At 31.9% G+C, this 12,540-nt stretch overlaps 1 protein-coding gene across 2 annotated transcripts in view; it reads left to right on the forward strand.

The window, feature by feature from the left end:
- Nucleotides 1-12,540, forward strand: part of LOC144858922 (calmodulin-binding transcription activator 2-like) — a 41,161-nt gene that overhangs the window by 6,818 nt on the left and 21,803 nt on the right. For both annotated transcript variants that reach the window (XM_078715071.1, XM_078715072.1), the window contains exon 3: nucleotides 741-808. In XM_078715071.1, the coding sequence (XP_078571197.1) occupies nucleotides 741-808 (68 nt within the window). The remainder of the gene's footprint in view (nucleotides 1-740; nucleotides 809-12,540) is intronic.

The raw sequence follows: 12,540 nt of genomic DNA on the forward strand, positions 1-12,540 counted from the left end.
TGATTGCATACGTGTTGTATTCTGGTGGTACCAGCAAGGTGGCATACACAGTCAGTATTCACTCTCCCACCTATCGAATATCTCCACAAACCTTGCACCAGTAGCCACAGCAGAGCTGAAAGTAATGAATACACAAAGCTCTTTTAAACTTGTCTCCCACCGCCGACTAGTATCTAGTCCGGTGCTACACTGGCTATTGTTGGTTTATCCAGGTAAGCTAGGCACGAAATAGACTACACAAACCAACAGTGGTGTTGGTAGTCTATGAGTGCCGCTTACCTGGATAAACGCCCTCCCACCGTCCCCTCAGACAAGAGGTCTTGCGAAATGATGATGGTGGTTTGTGGGCAGGCTCCCACTTGAGGGCATAGTTCATGGACTATACCATTTGTGGAGAGGGGAATTCAATGAAAACTTCTACTTTTCGAGTTATATCTCACTCTTCGAGGAGAAGGGGCTATTGTTGGTTTATCCAGGTAAGCGGCACTCATAGACTACCAACACCACTGTTGGTTTGTGTATTTTAATTGTAAGTAAAGAGTAACTGGTCAATTCTCTTCTCTTTTTGTTGTTTTGATTGATTTGTGAGGTCCAAAAGGTCCCAAGTTCTTATTGACCATTGAAAATACATTTGGAATATACCAGAATTTTTAGAAAACTGAACATATTTGCCACAAATTGTGAGTGAAGGAAAAATTTATTTAATTAACTAAATTTAGTTATCCAATTTTTCTTCTTAGGAAATTGCGTCATTGTTGACAAGTTTTGACAAACACAATGGTTGGCAAACAACAGTCACTAAAACAAGGTAATTTCATTTTTATTCATGAATCAATAATGTTTGTCATGACGACGCTAGATTGTTGACTGTGTGCACAAAAATCAAACTTTAGTGTCACACTCTGTTTATAGTTGTTGCACATTGTGTCCAAAATTGGATTGCTGGCTTCTAGAATGGTTTAAAGTAAAGCATTGTTAAAAGTAGGTGTGTTATTTAAAACAAATAACAAATTTGTGTAATTATGGTACAAATAAGTTCATTCCGTGTTAACAATAAAAGATGAAATGTTTTTTTTCCACCTCATCTGTAAATGTAAATGGGAGAATAACCTACAACTTGCAGGCTGAATTTGGCACAGGTGTGGACGACACATACCAAACTTTCTACTTCCCTAACACAGGTCCCTTTCGTGTCGAGTTCTGCCACCAAACAGCTCCCATTCGTCTATCCACAACAGCTAATCAAGTCTATTTCATGCCTAGCTTACCTGGACAAACCGACAATAGCCCTTTCTCCTTTGAAGAGCGAGATATAACTTGAAAATTAGAAATTTTCATTACACCCTTACAGCTTAAAAAGGTGGGTTTCAAGAACAGATTCAAACTTGTTTGTAACGTAGAAGAAGTTGCAGGGGAAACAATGCCATATGAGAAGGGGAATTTTTATGTGCACTCATAAACATTCATTATTTGTATGTTATCTATTTCCAATTTAATTGGTTTGAACAAAACCATGTCGCACTGTTAACCTCAATATTTGTACTGTTTATTTCTAATGTGCCAACAGTATGCTCATTCAATAAAAATCAGTATCGTGAAAGTTGTTACTATGTTTATTCAACAATCAATATTGATTCTGTGACATACATACTATGATGGCAATGTTGAGAATTGTGCTTCTATTAATATTGAATCTGTATTTGATTATTGTTCATTTGACCGTAATAGAAATAGAGTATACAGTACAATCAATATTTGTTTTCTATGCACAGTTTCATATTAATTTATCTGTAGTGTGTCCGCCTATATTACCTGTAGTAATGTTCAGTTTATAATTAAGACCTGGTTCAAAATGTCTATATGGCAACATCCTTCCATTCCCATTACCATCATCATCTTTTATTTTTCCCTTGTCCTTTACCCATCTTCACCCTCCTGTTTATCTTCCTGCTGTCATCATCATCCTTTTCATCTTCATCCTCTACCTCCTTGTCATCCTCCTCTTTCAATTTCCCTCCCTATTCATAATCCTCCACTACTTCTCCCCTTCTTATCCTCTTCTCCCTCCTCGTCTTCTTTCCTCTGCCGCCTTCTTGTCATCCTCTTTTCACCTTCTCCCTTTATCATTCTCCTTTTCCCAATTCTCCAGCCCCTTTTCATCATCCTCAACCTCTTATCCCCTTCTTATCATTCTTTTCTCCCCTCAAGTCTTCATCCTCTGCCTCCTTCTTTTTATCTTTTCTCCTTTTTTCTTTTCCTCTTGGCATCCTCTTCTTCCCCCCATTCATCCCTCCCTGGCCCCTTCTCATCATCCTCAACGTCTTCTTCCCTTATCCTCTTATCTCCTTCCTTTCTCTCTTCACGTCTTCGTCCTCTGTCTCCTTCTTTTCATCTTTTCTCTTCTTTTCTTCTCCTCTTTTCATCCTCCTCTTTCCCCCATTCCTTCCTTCCTTCCTTCCCCTTCTCATCATCCTCAACCTCTTCTCCCCTTATCCTCCTTATCCCTTTTCATATTCATCAAGGCTCTACCTCATTTAGCATTACACATGAAGTTGTGTCTAGCACTCTAAACTACTGCAGTTACAGAAGGTAGCATTTTGCTGTACTGCATCACATGATATCATGCACCGTGAACCAAGAATATTGGATATTTATTTGCTGTTATGAATAAACAGTTCTAATTTCTTACTGTATATTCAGCCTTCATACCCAAGGAGAAAACGTCAAGCCATGTGATTTGTTAAAGTGGTTTTGACTACTGCATGTCACTCTTTATTATTCTGAAAGTCTGTGAAATGTTTTGCTCAGTTTTCCCATGTTCTTCTCACTGACTGATCCATCAAGAAAATCATCTTTGATTGAAATATATACACTACTATGCTATTGTACCATAGTTTGTATTTCAATTCATTTCTTTAATCCTAACCATCAAATGAAGACAATAAATGTTTGTTTTGATTGAAGTTGTCTATTTCTTGCCTGCTTACCTGGATAAACCGACAATATAGCCTCTCTCTCCGTAATTTGTACAGTATTTGGCTGAATAAATGAATGAATACTTTGTTGGGCTTACAGTAGTTGAATTAAACATTTTAATTAAATTTAATTTTAATGTATTATTATATTTATTATATAATAATAATATTAATCATTGTTCATTTCTGATTTTAATTGCTTGCCTTGAATAAAAATATTCACCGAGAATACTGTACATCAGCAGAGTGTATGCATTATTCGTGAATAATTTCCTATTTCATAATTCTGAGAGTCAAATTTCATATTTAGTATTATGATATAATTTGTTATTAGTTCGAACCCCTGAAGGGTTGATGGATAAATAAACTTTGGTTTTATGTTACACATCCCAAATGAAATGGGTGCTTCGATTCTTCTTTAATATTATCTTCATTTCTTCTTAATTTTAAAGTGTGATGCATAATCTTATAATGACTGATCAATGTGTGAAAAGTCGGATAGATAATCAACTTGTCATGAAATTAATAATGCGTTGCTCTACATTGCTTTTCATCTCTACTGTATGTTGATATTGACAACACATTTCATCACTCAGATCTCAATTTCATACTAGCGAGGCATACTATCTACTGAAATGAATCTGGGCAAGTCAATACCTTATGGGCTTGTAAAAATTCAGTATCTTTTCCTACCTACCAGTTGTCTCATGTATTACATGAAACAGATCTGCACTAAGATCTTTTTTATCACTTTATTTATTGCAGTACGTGGTCGACTTTCTCATAAACTTAACTCATTTTTGGCTGTTAGTGTTAGAATATAAAAAATCTTCTTTCTAGTTTAAACACATTTTCACATAGTATCAGACTTAACACAGATGCCTGGATTTAGAAAGGGGATTAGAAAGCTGGTCTTTCCCAACCTTTAGACAACAACAACACTTAAAGTATCTACATTTATGAAATAATACTAGCTTCTCTGTATGCTTAAACCCAAGGATCATTATTGAAGCAATCACTAGTTATGCTCTGTCTACACTATAAAACTAGTTTGACAAAAAAAAGTGTGATGTGCTCAAATATGGTAGTGATATGCCCAAATATGGTAGTCATATGACATCATTGTGTCTATATGGGCACATCACATTTTTTGTTGCATAAAGTTTGATAGTGTAGACAGACCTTAACACAGGTGCCTGGATTTAGAGAGGGGATTTAGGAAGCCACTCTTTCCCAACCTTTACCTACCCCTAAAGTATCTATGAATATGATATGAAATAATACTAGTTTCTCCGTATGCTTTTTCACTTGACAATTACTAGTTAAACTCTGTCTGTGATATGACATGATCATGTCCATATATGAGCACATCACATTTTGTCACATAAAGTTTGATAATGTAGACAGAGCTTAACACAGGTGCCTGGATTTAGAGAGGGGATTTACCCACCACTAAAGTATCTACATTATGAAATAATACTAGTTTCTCCGTATGCTTTAACCTTAGAATCATTATTGAAACAATCACTAGTAACACACCAATCTCCTTGACCTCTTTCTCATTACACTTAATTAAAGATAAGATCAACCCTACTGGGGGTATCATCATATCATCCGCATTTTAAAATGAATTCTTGCTGGTTATGCACAATGTAAATAGATATCCATGACATGCAACATGCGGAGGCTTGTAAATATGACGAATCAAGTTTCATGTTGTGCATGTTGTATTGAGTGATGTTCTGGGGTACGGTAAATGTCATTCCATATATCGATCATGTTTTACATCATGTACTTTTTCAATTTTCTCTGAATGTATTTTAAACTAGTTCAGTGCAGTTATAAAAGGTGATACCCTATTTATTGTTCTCCATCTGTACAGTACATAACTTCCTTCATAAAACACTGCAATATAATCTATTAACTACTGGCTAATTACTATTACGATTTTTGCTTTAATTTGTTTTAGTACAACCACATTTTTGTATGGTCTTTGAAAACAGTGGTTAGATTTTCAATTTATTATTCCATCTACTGTACATGCTAGCTTCTTCAGCATCAGGCTACTATACTGCCATTTTCAAAATATAGTATTGCTAGTTACAGTATGAAGTTTCCAAAAAAAAAAAAAAAAAATCCATAATTTTGCCATTTTTATTTGTGTCATTTATTATTTTAAATAAAACCCTTGTTTTTCATTGTTATTGATTAATTCCAAAATTGTTGTGAATAATTTATTTTCTCCATGCTATTTCAAATTTTCAGTAAACAATTCTTTCACATTTCAAAGCTATATTATTCTTGTTCCTCTTTCTAACCTGCAATTACTTACTTACTACATACTGCATTTATATTTTACTTGAGTATACTGTATCTTCTATTCATTCTCTATTAGGCGTTCCTTAATGCGATATTATAGTCTGTCCTTTTCACATTTTCATTAACTGAAATGTCAGCAATAAATGTTGAATTGAATACTACTACATTACATTTGTTCTGGCAACATCAACATTGTCTGTGTCTTCTACTAAAATACTTGAATATTCATTTTTTTTGCTTATTTAAAAAAATATTTCAACATTATTTGCCTTAATTAAATAGTCACTTTGGTTGTTACTTTACATTTTAAAAAGCTAATTTAATTTAAAATATAAACCTTAACATTTCACTCAAATAATATAGCCTACCGGTGATTTAGTTATTTCGTTAAATGTGTTTACTTATACTGTATAAATCTACGACCAAAGTATTTACCAGTACAGCGACAAAATATTGATATATTAGTTGGCTTTGACTGTAGAGTCTCTAAGCCCAGCCAAACTGTAGCCTAAAGAGCCCTTATTGATTATGATAAATTTCTCCCTTAAGCCATTTACTTCTTATGAGTTTCTTAGGCTTTCATTGCCGCATAATTTATCGATGATTTATTCAATAGAATATTCTGATTTAAAGATATTTCCCCCTGAAAAAATATTTGTTTACATTTTTTTGTTTTGAATAATGCTGTTTTAATGTCTTAATAGTTATTAACTTTAACCAAAATTTGGATTGAAATAAGATATATTGTCCCCTGAAAAAATAAAATGTTTTTGATGAATATGCCATTTTAATTTCACATAATTATTAATAAATAATAGTTATTCACTTTGACCAAAAATTGATCGAAAAAGAGTTATTGTACAGTTTATATAGCTGAACAAATTTTTAATTTAAAGCAAAAAATAGTCAAATTGTCTGTCAGACAATGGGTTTTTGGTTATATATTAAGTGAAATCATTTTTTTCCAAGCAAGTGAATAACTTGATTAAAACAAAACTACAAAATTGCCTATTCAAAGTCTGATTTTATTAATCTTCATTTTTAATGTTTTTTGGGGACAATACAATTAAATCTTTTTGACATAAGAACAAATTTCTACTTTTTCAAACAGCCATGACTCATGGTCGAAAAAAGATATTACTTTACATAAGATGATCACATACTAAAAACTCAGTCAGTAAGAAAAACACATTGATTTGTTTGTGATAAGAATATAAATTAACTAGGTTAGAAGAACTGGTTTGACGTTATGTTATTCTAACAGAAACATAATATATCAGTGGTTAAAACGAAGAAGCATTTTCCTTAAATAGTATCTGAAAATAGTCGCTGTTTGTGTATTTTATTCTTTCACATCCAACAGTGTACACACCAGTTACAGGATGAAAATAGATATAATACAGTATAAACACACACGTATAATAAATAACAAAAGAAAAGCCTAATATAGTAATAGTAAAATCTAATCTATAGATTGGCAGCAGTGTTAACTAATTCATGGACAATATAATTAAACTTAGAAAAGGCACAATAAATCTAATGATATCTAATTCAGGATTTTGACAAAAACAGACGAAATTCTACAAAACTTACATTTTTAATCTTACACATTAACATGGAAAAAATTGTAACATTGATTTTGAACGGAGTCTACACATTTTCAAGAATAAATAAATGTTAATTTGCTTATTGTCGTTATCGTCGTAGTTTATTTCGTTGGTAATACTTATAGAAGAAGATTTTTGTCCTTGGTTTTGTTGATGATGATAATTGTTGAATGTGAATTTCTCATTGTATTAACGTTATCCTTGAGAGACACAATTCAATCTTAATTCAAACCAACAATATTCTTTTTAATCATACTATTCATTATTAAGTATTGTCCCATGAGAGATAAATAAAGATATGTTGAATTACAATTTAAGATTGCAATTTTTTTGTCGATACAGTGAGCCAGTGACTTTGTAGCTTGGTGGGTAAGATGTTTGGGTCCAGGTTTAAAAACCTGTCAGATACAGTATCGGGATTTTTCAGAACTCCACTCCCAAAAACTTTTTTGATGTAGATCTTCTTTTATGCGTTTATCACATAAAATAGGATTGCCATGTATGGTTATGCATTGTCATGGTTATCCTTGGGAATTTTCCTAAAATAAAAAATGTAAAAAAAAAGGAAATTTTTTCAAATATTTTGTATGTTTAATTTAAAAGATAATTCTGTTTTTCAAGAATGAATATTAAGATTTCTTTAGAATTATAATTAATAGAAACTATTGATATTGGAACATCATTAACCATCCTATTTAAAAGTAATTACTCCAAATGTGGGATGGGCTTAAATGCTTCAAGGTGAGCTTATACTTGAATCTGTATTGATTAGATAGTAGTATGTCAATAGAAGTAATTTAAAGTGTGTTACATAAATTCAACAACAAGAATTCAGGTGTATGACTGTAATTTGGCTTATTAATTGAGTGATAATTTCTATTGACATGTGCAGAGAAGCATGAATGAACAGATCAGAAATATAATCAATTGCATTTAACTCTGTTCTTCTTCTGGTTTTATGTAGCCTGATATTTACACAGATAATATTTTGTGAATGGGCGTGGTGTTAATTTAAACCATGTCTTTATTGTTTTAGTAGAATTTGTTGTATAGCAATGTACATTCTACCTTATTATAATTTTAACCATTCCGTCACTTTTGGTTTATAATGACCATAACATTATTAGCAAGCTTTTCTTGCATTTTATTTATACTACCGTACTTACTGTCATCTGTTTGTTTCGGTACTTTGCATATTTTATGGCTTCTTTTTTGTTTGTAAAGCCAGTGGCTTAACAGATATTAGCGCTCACTGGCTAAACCCAGGTGCCTTATAGGAGCTACTGTACATGACTATGTATTAAAAATGCTGCTTAAAAATACAGTGCAACCCATGATAATCTTATATTTGTTAATCGCTACTTATCGTTTTCACAAGGCGCCATGTGACCATGCAGCTATATTGCTACAGTCGTGGTCCGCATCCTCATGTTGCTGAGTGTGTGAAAAAAAATGTTGAATCGAAAACTGTGCTATAAGATAAGGTAATAATAGATAATCTCTATTTGTCCATAGCACTGGACAAAGGATATCTTATGGGAGCAACAGTTTAAAACCATGTCTGTAGTAGAATATAGAGTTTTTATAGGACATCTTGCTCGAACTCATTCTTTTTCACAAGTCATATTCTTGCATCTCATTGGTACTGTACTTCCTGTAATAACATTAAGGTAATAGATAATCTCTATTTGTCCATGGCACTGGACAATGGATATCTTATGGGAGCAACAGTTTAAAACCATGTCTGTAGTAGAATATAGAGTTTTATAGGACACCTCGCTCGAACTCATTCTTTTTCACAAGTCATATTCTTGCATCTCATTGGTACTGTACTTCCTGTAATAACATTAAGGTAATAGATAATCTCTATTTGTCCATGGCACTGGACAATGGATATTTTATGGGAGCAACAGTTTAAAACCATGTCTGTAGGTATACCTTTGCTTCAGTCAGAATAAAGAATTTTTATAGGACACCTCGCTCGAAAGCTAAATTCTTTTCCACAAGTCATATTCTTGCATCTCATTGGTACTTCCTGTAATAACATTACTGTATCTGTGTTACAAATATTTAAAACTACACAGCAGGTGCACACTATCAATGTATCATTAGTTATAGTAGTAGTAGTGTAGTTTATAATAAAACGATCAGTTATGATAGACAATGTAATTGTGACATACAGTTAGAGTAAAATCAATACAGAATTTATCTTCTGTATAAAAAACTAGAAAGCCACTCCGAGAGTGCATACCTCCGCCTACTGTAAAATTCTCCTACATAAGATTTCTCCGGTAAAAAAGAAATATATATACATTTGTGTGTGTCTAATGCTGTTTGTGATTTAGGCTAATTTCACTACAAGCATGTGTATGCAAGTTTGGTGTAATGGTTATGTAACAAGCCTTTCAATTAACAATAGCTTCAGTTGACTAACAATAGAACAGCAACGCGAAAATCAAACAAGTGAATTTGAAAAGAAATAGGTTTTTTAAACTACTCGCATCAAAAAACTTGCACATTAAATCAAATTATGTTTTAAAATTACAAATCACAAATTATAACTCTTGCCTCTTGTACAAAAATGAAGTTTTTTGGACAAGTAGTTCTCGAGAAAATGCAATTTCAGTTTACTTGTTACTTTAAGACTGCTCGCCTGCTTTTGGAAAATTCTGTCCTATCTTTTAACACTAGCAGGTCTGAACAGTATACTAAAAAAGTGGTCCAGAATTGGGACCATGGTCCCAAATGGTCCCAACATTTAATGGAATGGTTCTTGACCACATATCTATCTGTATATTCATTTTGGTAAAGATCTTGTAAATTTTACCTTTTGAGTAATCCTGCTAACAAACAAACAAACAAACACACGCTACCGATTACATATACCTCCTTGGCGGAGGTAAATAAATTCATAAAAAAGGGAGTTACTGTACTGTATAAGCTACCGACTGTACTGTCTATCCTGCTTGAGTTTATACAGTACAATGTACTGGAGAATAGGACATGCAACTATCTGAGTGTTAGTGTTACTGTTTCCAACAAGTTGATATACAGTATAGTCTTTCTTTTAGAATTGAGATATTTAGTGAGCTTTCGTTTGTAGACGGTTAGTTAAATATAAATGACGAAAGTTAAAATTGACCAAATACGGTTCTGATAATAAACAGAAAGAGGTAGATGCTAATTTATTTATGTGAATTTTATTGTATTTAAAATATACATCCCAAAACGAAATCCCAATATTATTGCATAATATGGATAATATAATGTCACAGTATGTTTCAAACATGCTATAGGCATACCAAGGAATTTCTAACAATATGATTTGATTTTTTATTCAAAGTTATAAAACTTAATTCAAACCAATGTTTTTTTTCTAAATTCGTATGTATTTACAATATAAATTAGCGTAAAAATTCATTTAAAAAACAAACATATGTACAGTACTGTATAATAATTTGTTTGAAATTAGAATTCTGTTATACTATTTATACTACTATGTTTATATTATTATATATAAGGTCTCTTTAGTCTTATTGAAAATAATGTTCCATTTAATAATTGCTCCAATCATTTACAAGCTCTGTTTCTTCAACATTCAACATTTTATGTGCTCGTGTCTTGTTTTTATTGCCATTGTTGGTGCAATGCAAGCATCATTGAGATTTCTATGAATTTGCATTCTACAGTATATAATGCGCATAATACATCAACCAAACCGTTATTACATGTATTTCAAATGCTTGAATAGTTGCTATGGCAACCATCATCATCTTAAACAAGTCAATGGTCATTGGCATAATCTTAATACATGCATTCGGCAAATATATTATTTCTTTAGGAGCAACTTGGGGATATTATTTTAATTTTTCTTCATCAAACTTTACAATGGAGATTCTTGTATAGATGTATTTTGTTGTTCCATTAATATTATGAAATCCATATTAATTCAAGGTGTAAATATGTCTTTTGAAAGAAATTATGTTATACTGTACTCTGAATATGCGTGCAAAGGTTTAGAAAAAAAAAAGTAATCCTAAATATAAATGCTGATTTAGTGTGTAAAGATGAAAACATCTCCCACAGTGTAAAAATAGTTTAGAATAGATTGTACTAGTAATAAAATTCAATTTTGTTATAGTTATAATTGACTGCTTCATTTGTTTACTGCAACCATGTTCCACAGTTATATCGTAAAACCTTGAAACAAAGCCCATGGGCTTATTATTTTTTTAGGACTCTTGGTAGGGTTTCTTTTAAAAATCCGGGCTTCTTCCAGGGATCTTTGTTTTATGGTATACAGTAACTGTTAGATTTCCAAAATTGTAATTACTGTAGTGCAGTACTACAGTTAATGTTATCTGTATTTTATTCTATTTTCATACACATTGTTTGTTATTTATCAATTTCATCAACATCGCTTCATCGCCGTTAGATATAGCGCGTTCTAATATTTTGTGCCATTTAATCCTGTCGTGGGCTGTCTCAAGTGGGTCAGTATAATTTAATACTGTTTTTAAGTCATCCTGTATTATGAATTGCTTGTAACATTATTATCTTCATTTTTTATAGAAAATTATGATTTTTTAAATATCAATATGTAATTAAACTTATTTATTTTACTTACTGTATATTTTCAAATGTTGTTTTTGTTCAGTTATGATTATTCATTTAAACATACTGGTACTGGTTAATTAATACACTGTACACTATAGGGAATCACATGGAGACATTAATGATGATATTATAGTGTGTGGTGGGCGGAATGATCTTTAAAAAACTGGGTTCAGGGGTCAACATAACAGGTATTAAACTGATAGTAAAAAACACCTTCTGGACCCAAAAGGTGTCTTCTAAGTTATAAAGTAGGTGTGTCCCCTAAATAGAAGTAATAGCTGTCATGTTTGTTTCTTTCATGAAAAAGTCTCCATTATTTGGGATGTTCTCTGTTAGCCGAAACCATTCAAATTCATTTCAATGTAAATTTTTTTTTATGTTTACAAATGACAATACATTTACTTGACTTGACTTGAATAGGGTCTCAAATGATGTACAAACAAAATGTACCTTTTAAGCTATAGTATGTAAATCTGTATTCTTAATCTTACCTACTACTGTAATACTAATAGTAGTTTGTTTTTAATTATCGTGCACAAATAGACAGTTTATGAAAGGCTTGACATTTAAAATGAAATATACTTTTTAATAGTAATGATCATTAAAATTTAATGCAGTTTTAAATTGCATTGGTTAAATTATTAATTAAAGCATTGAGGTTATTTTGTATACAGTAATGAATGGCCTGTCTGAATAATTAAATATGAGAGCAAAGTGTCTTTCCAATGTTGTGTATTAAATTCAAAATTGTTTTTTTTTTATAATTGTTCAATGTCTTGTTCGAATTAGGCCTATACTATAATGCTTTGCTCTCAAATGTGTGTGCCCTGAATATCATTGAAATTAAAGTTTGATCTACAGGTTGGAGGAGACTATACTCGTTTTCATTTCCAAGTGTACCTTTCTTTTGGAATCATGTCTTCCGTATGCCAAGCATGTGGCTACTTAATTTTCTATTTTTTCATTTTGAGAGAAAAGAATGAAAAGAAGGTTTGATTTCATACTTAAGTAGAAATGTATTC

The sequence above is a fragment of the Antedon bifida genome, chromosome 2, assembly GCF_963402885.1.
Source record: "Antedon bifida chromosome 2, ecAntBifi1.1, whole genome shotgun sequence".
Lineage (NCBI taxonomy): Eukaryota > Metazoa > Echinodermata > Crinoidea > Comatulida > Antedonidae > Antedon > Antedon bifida.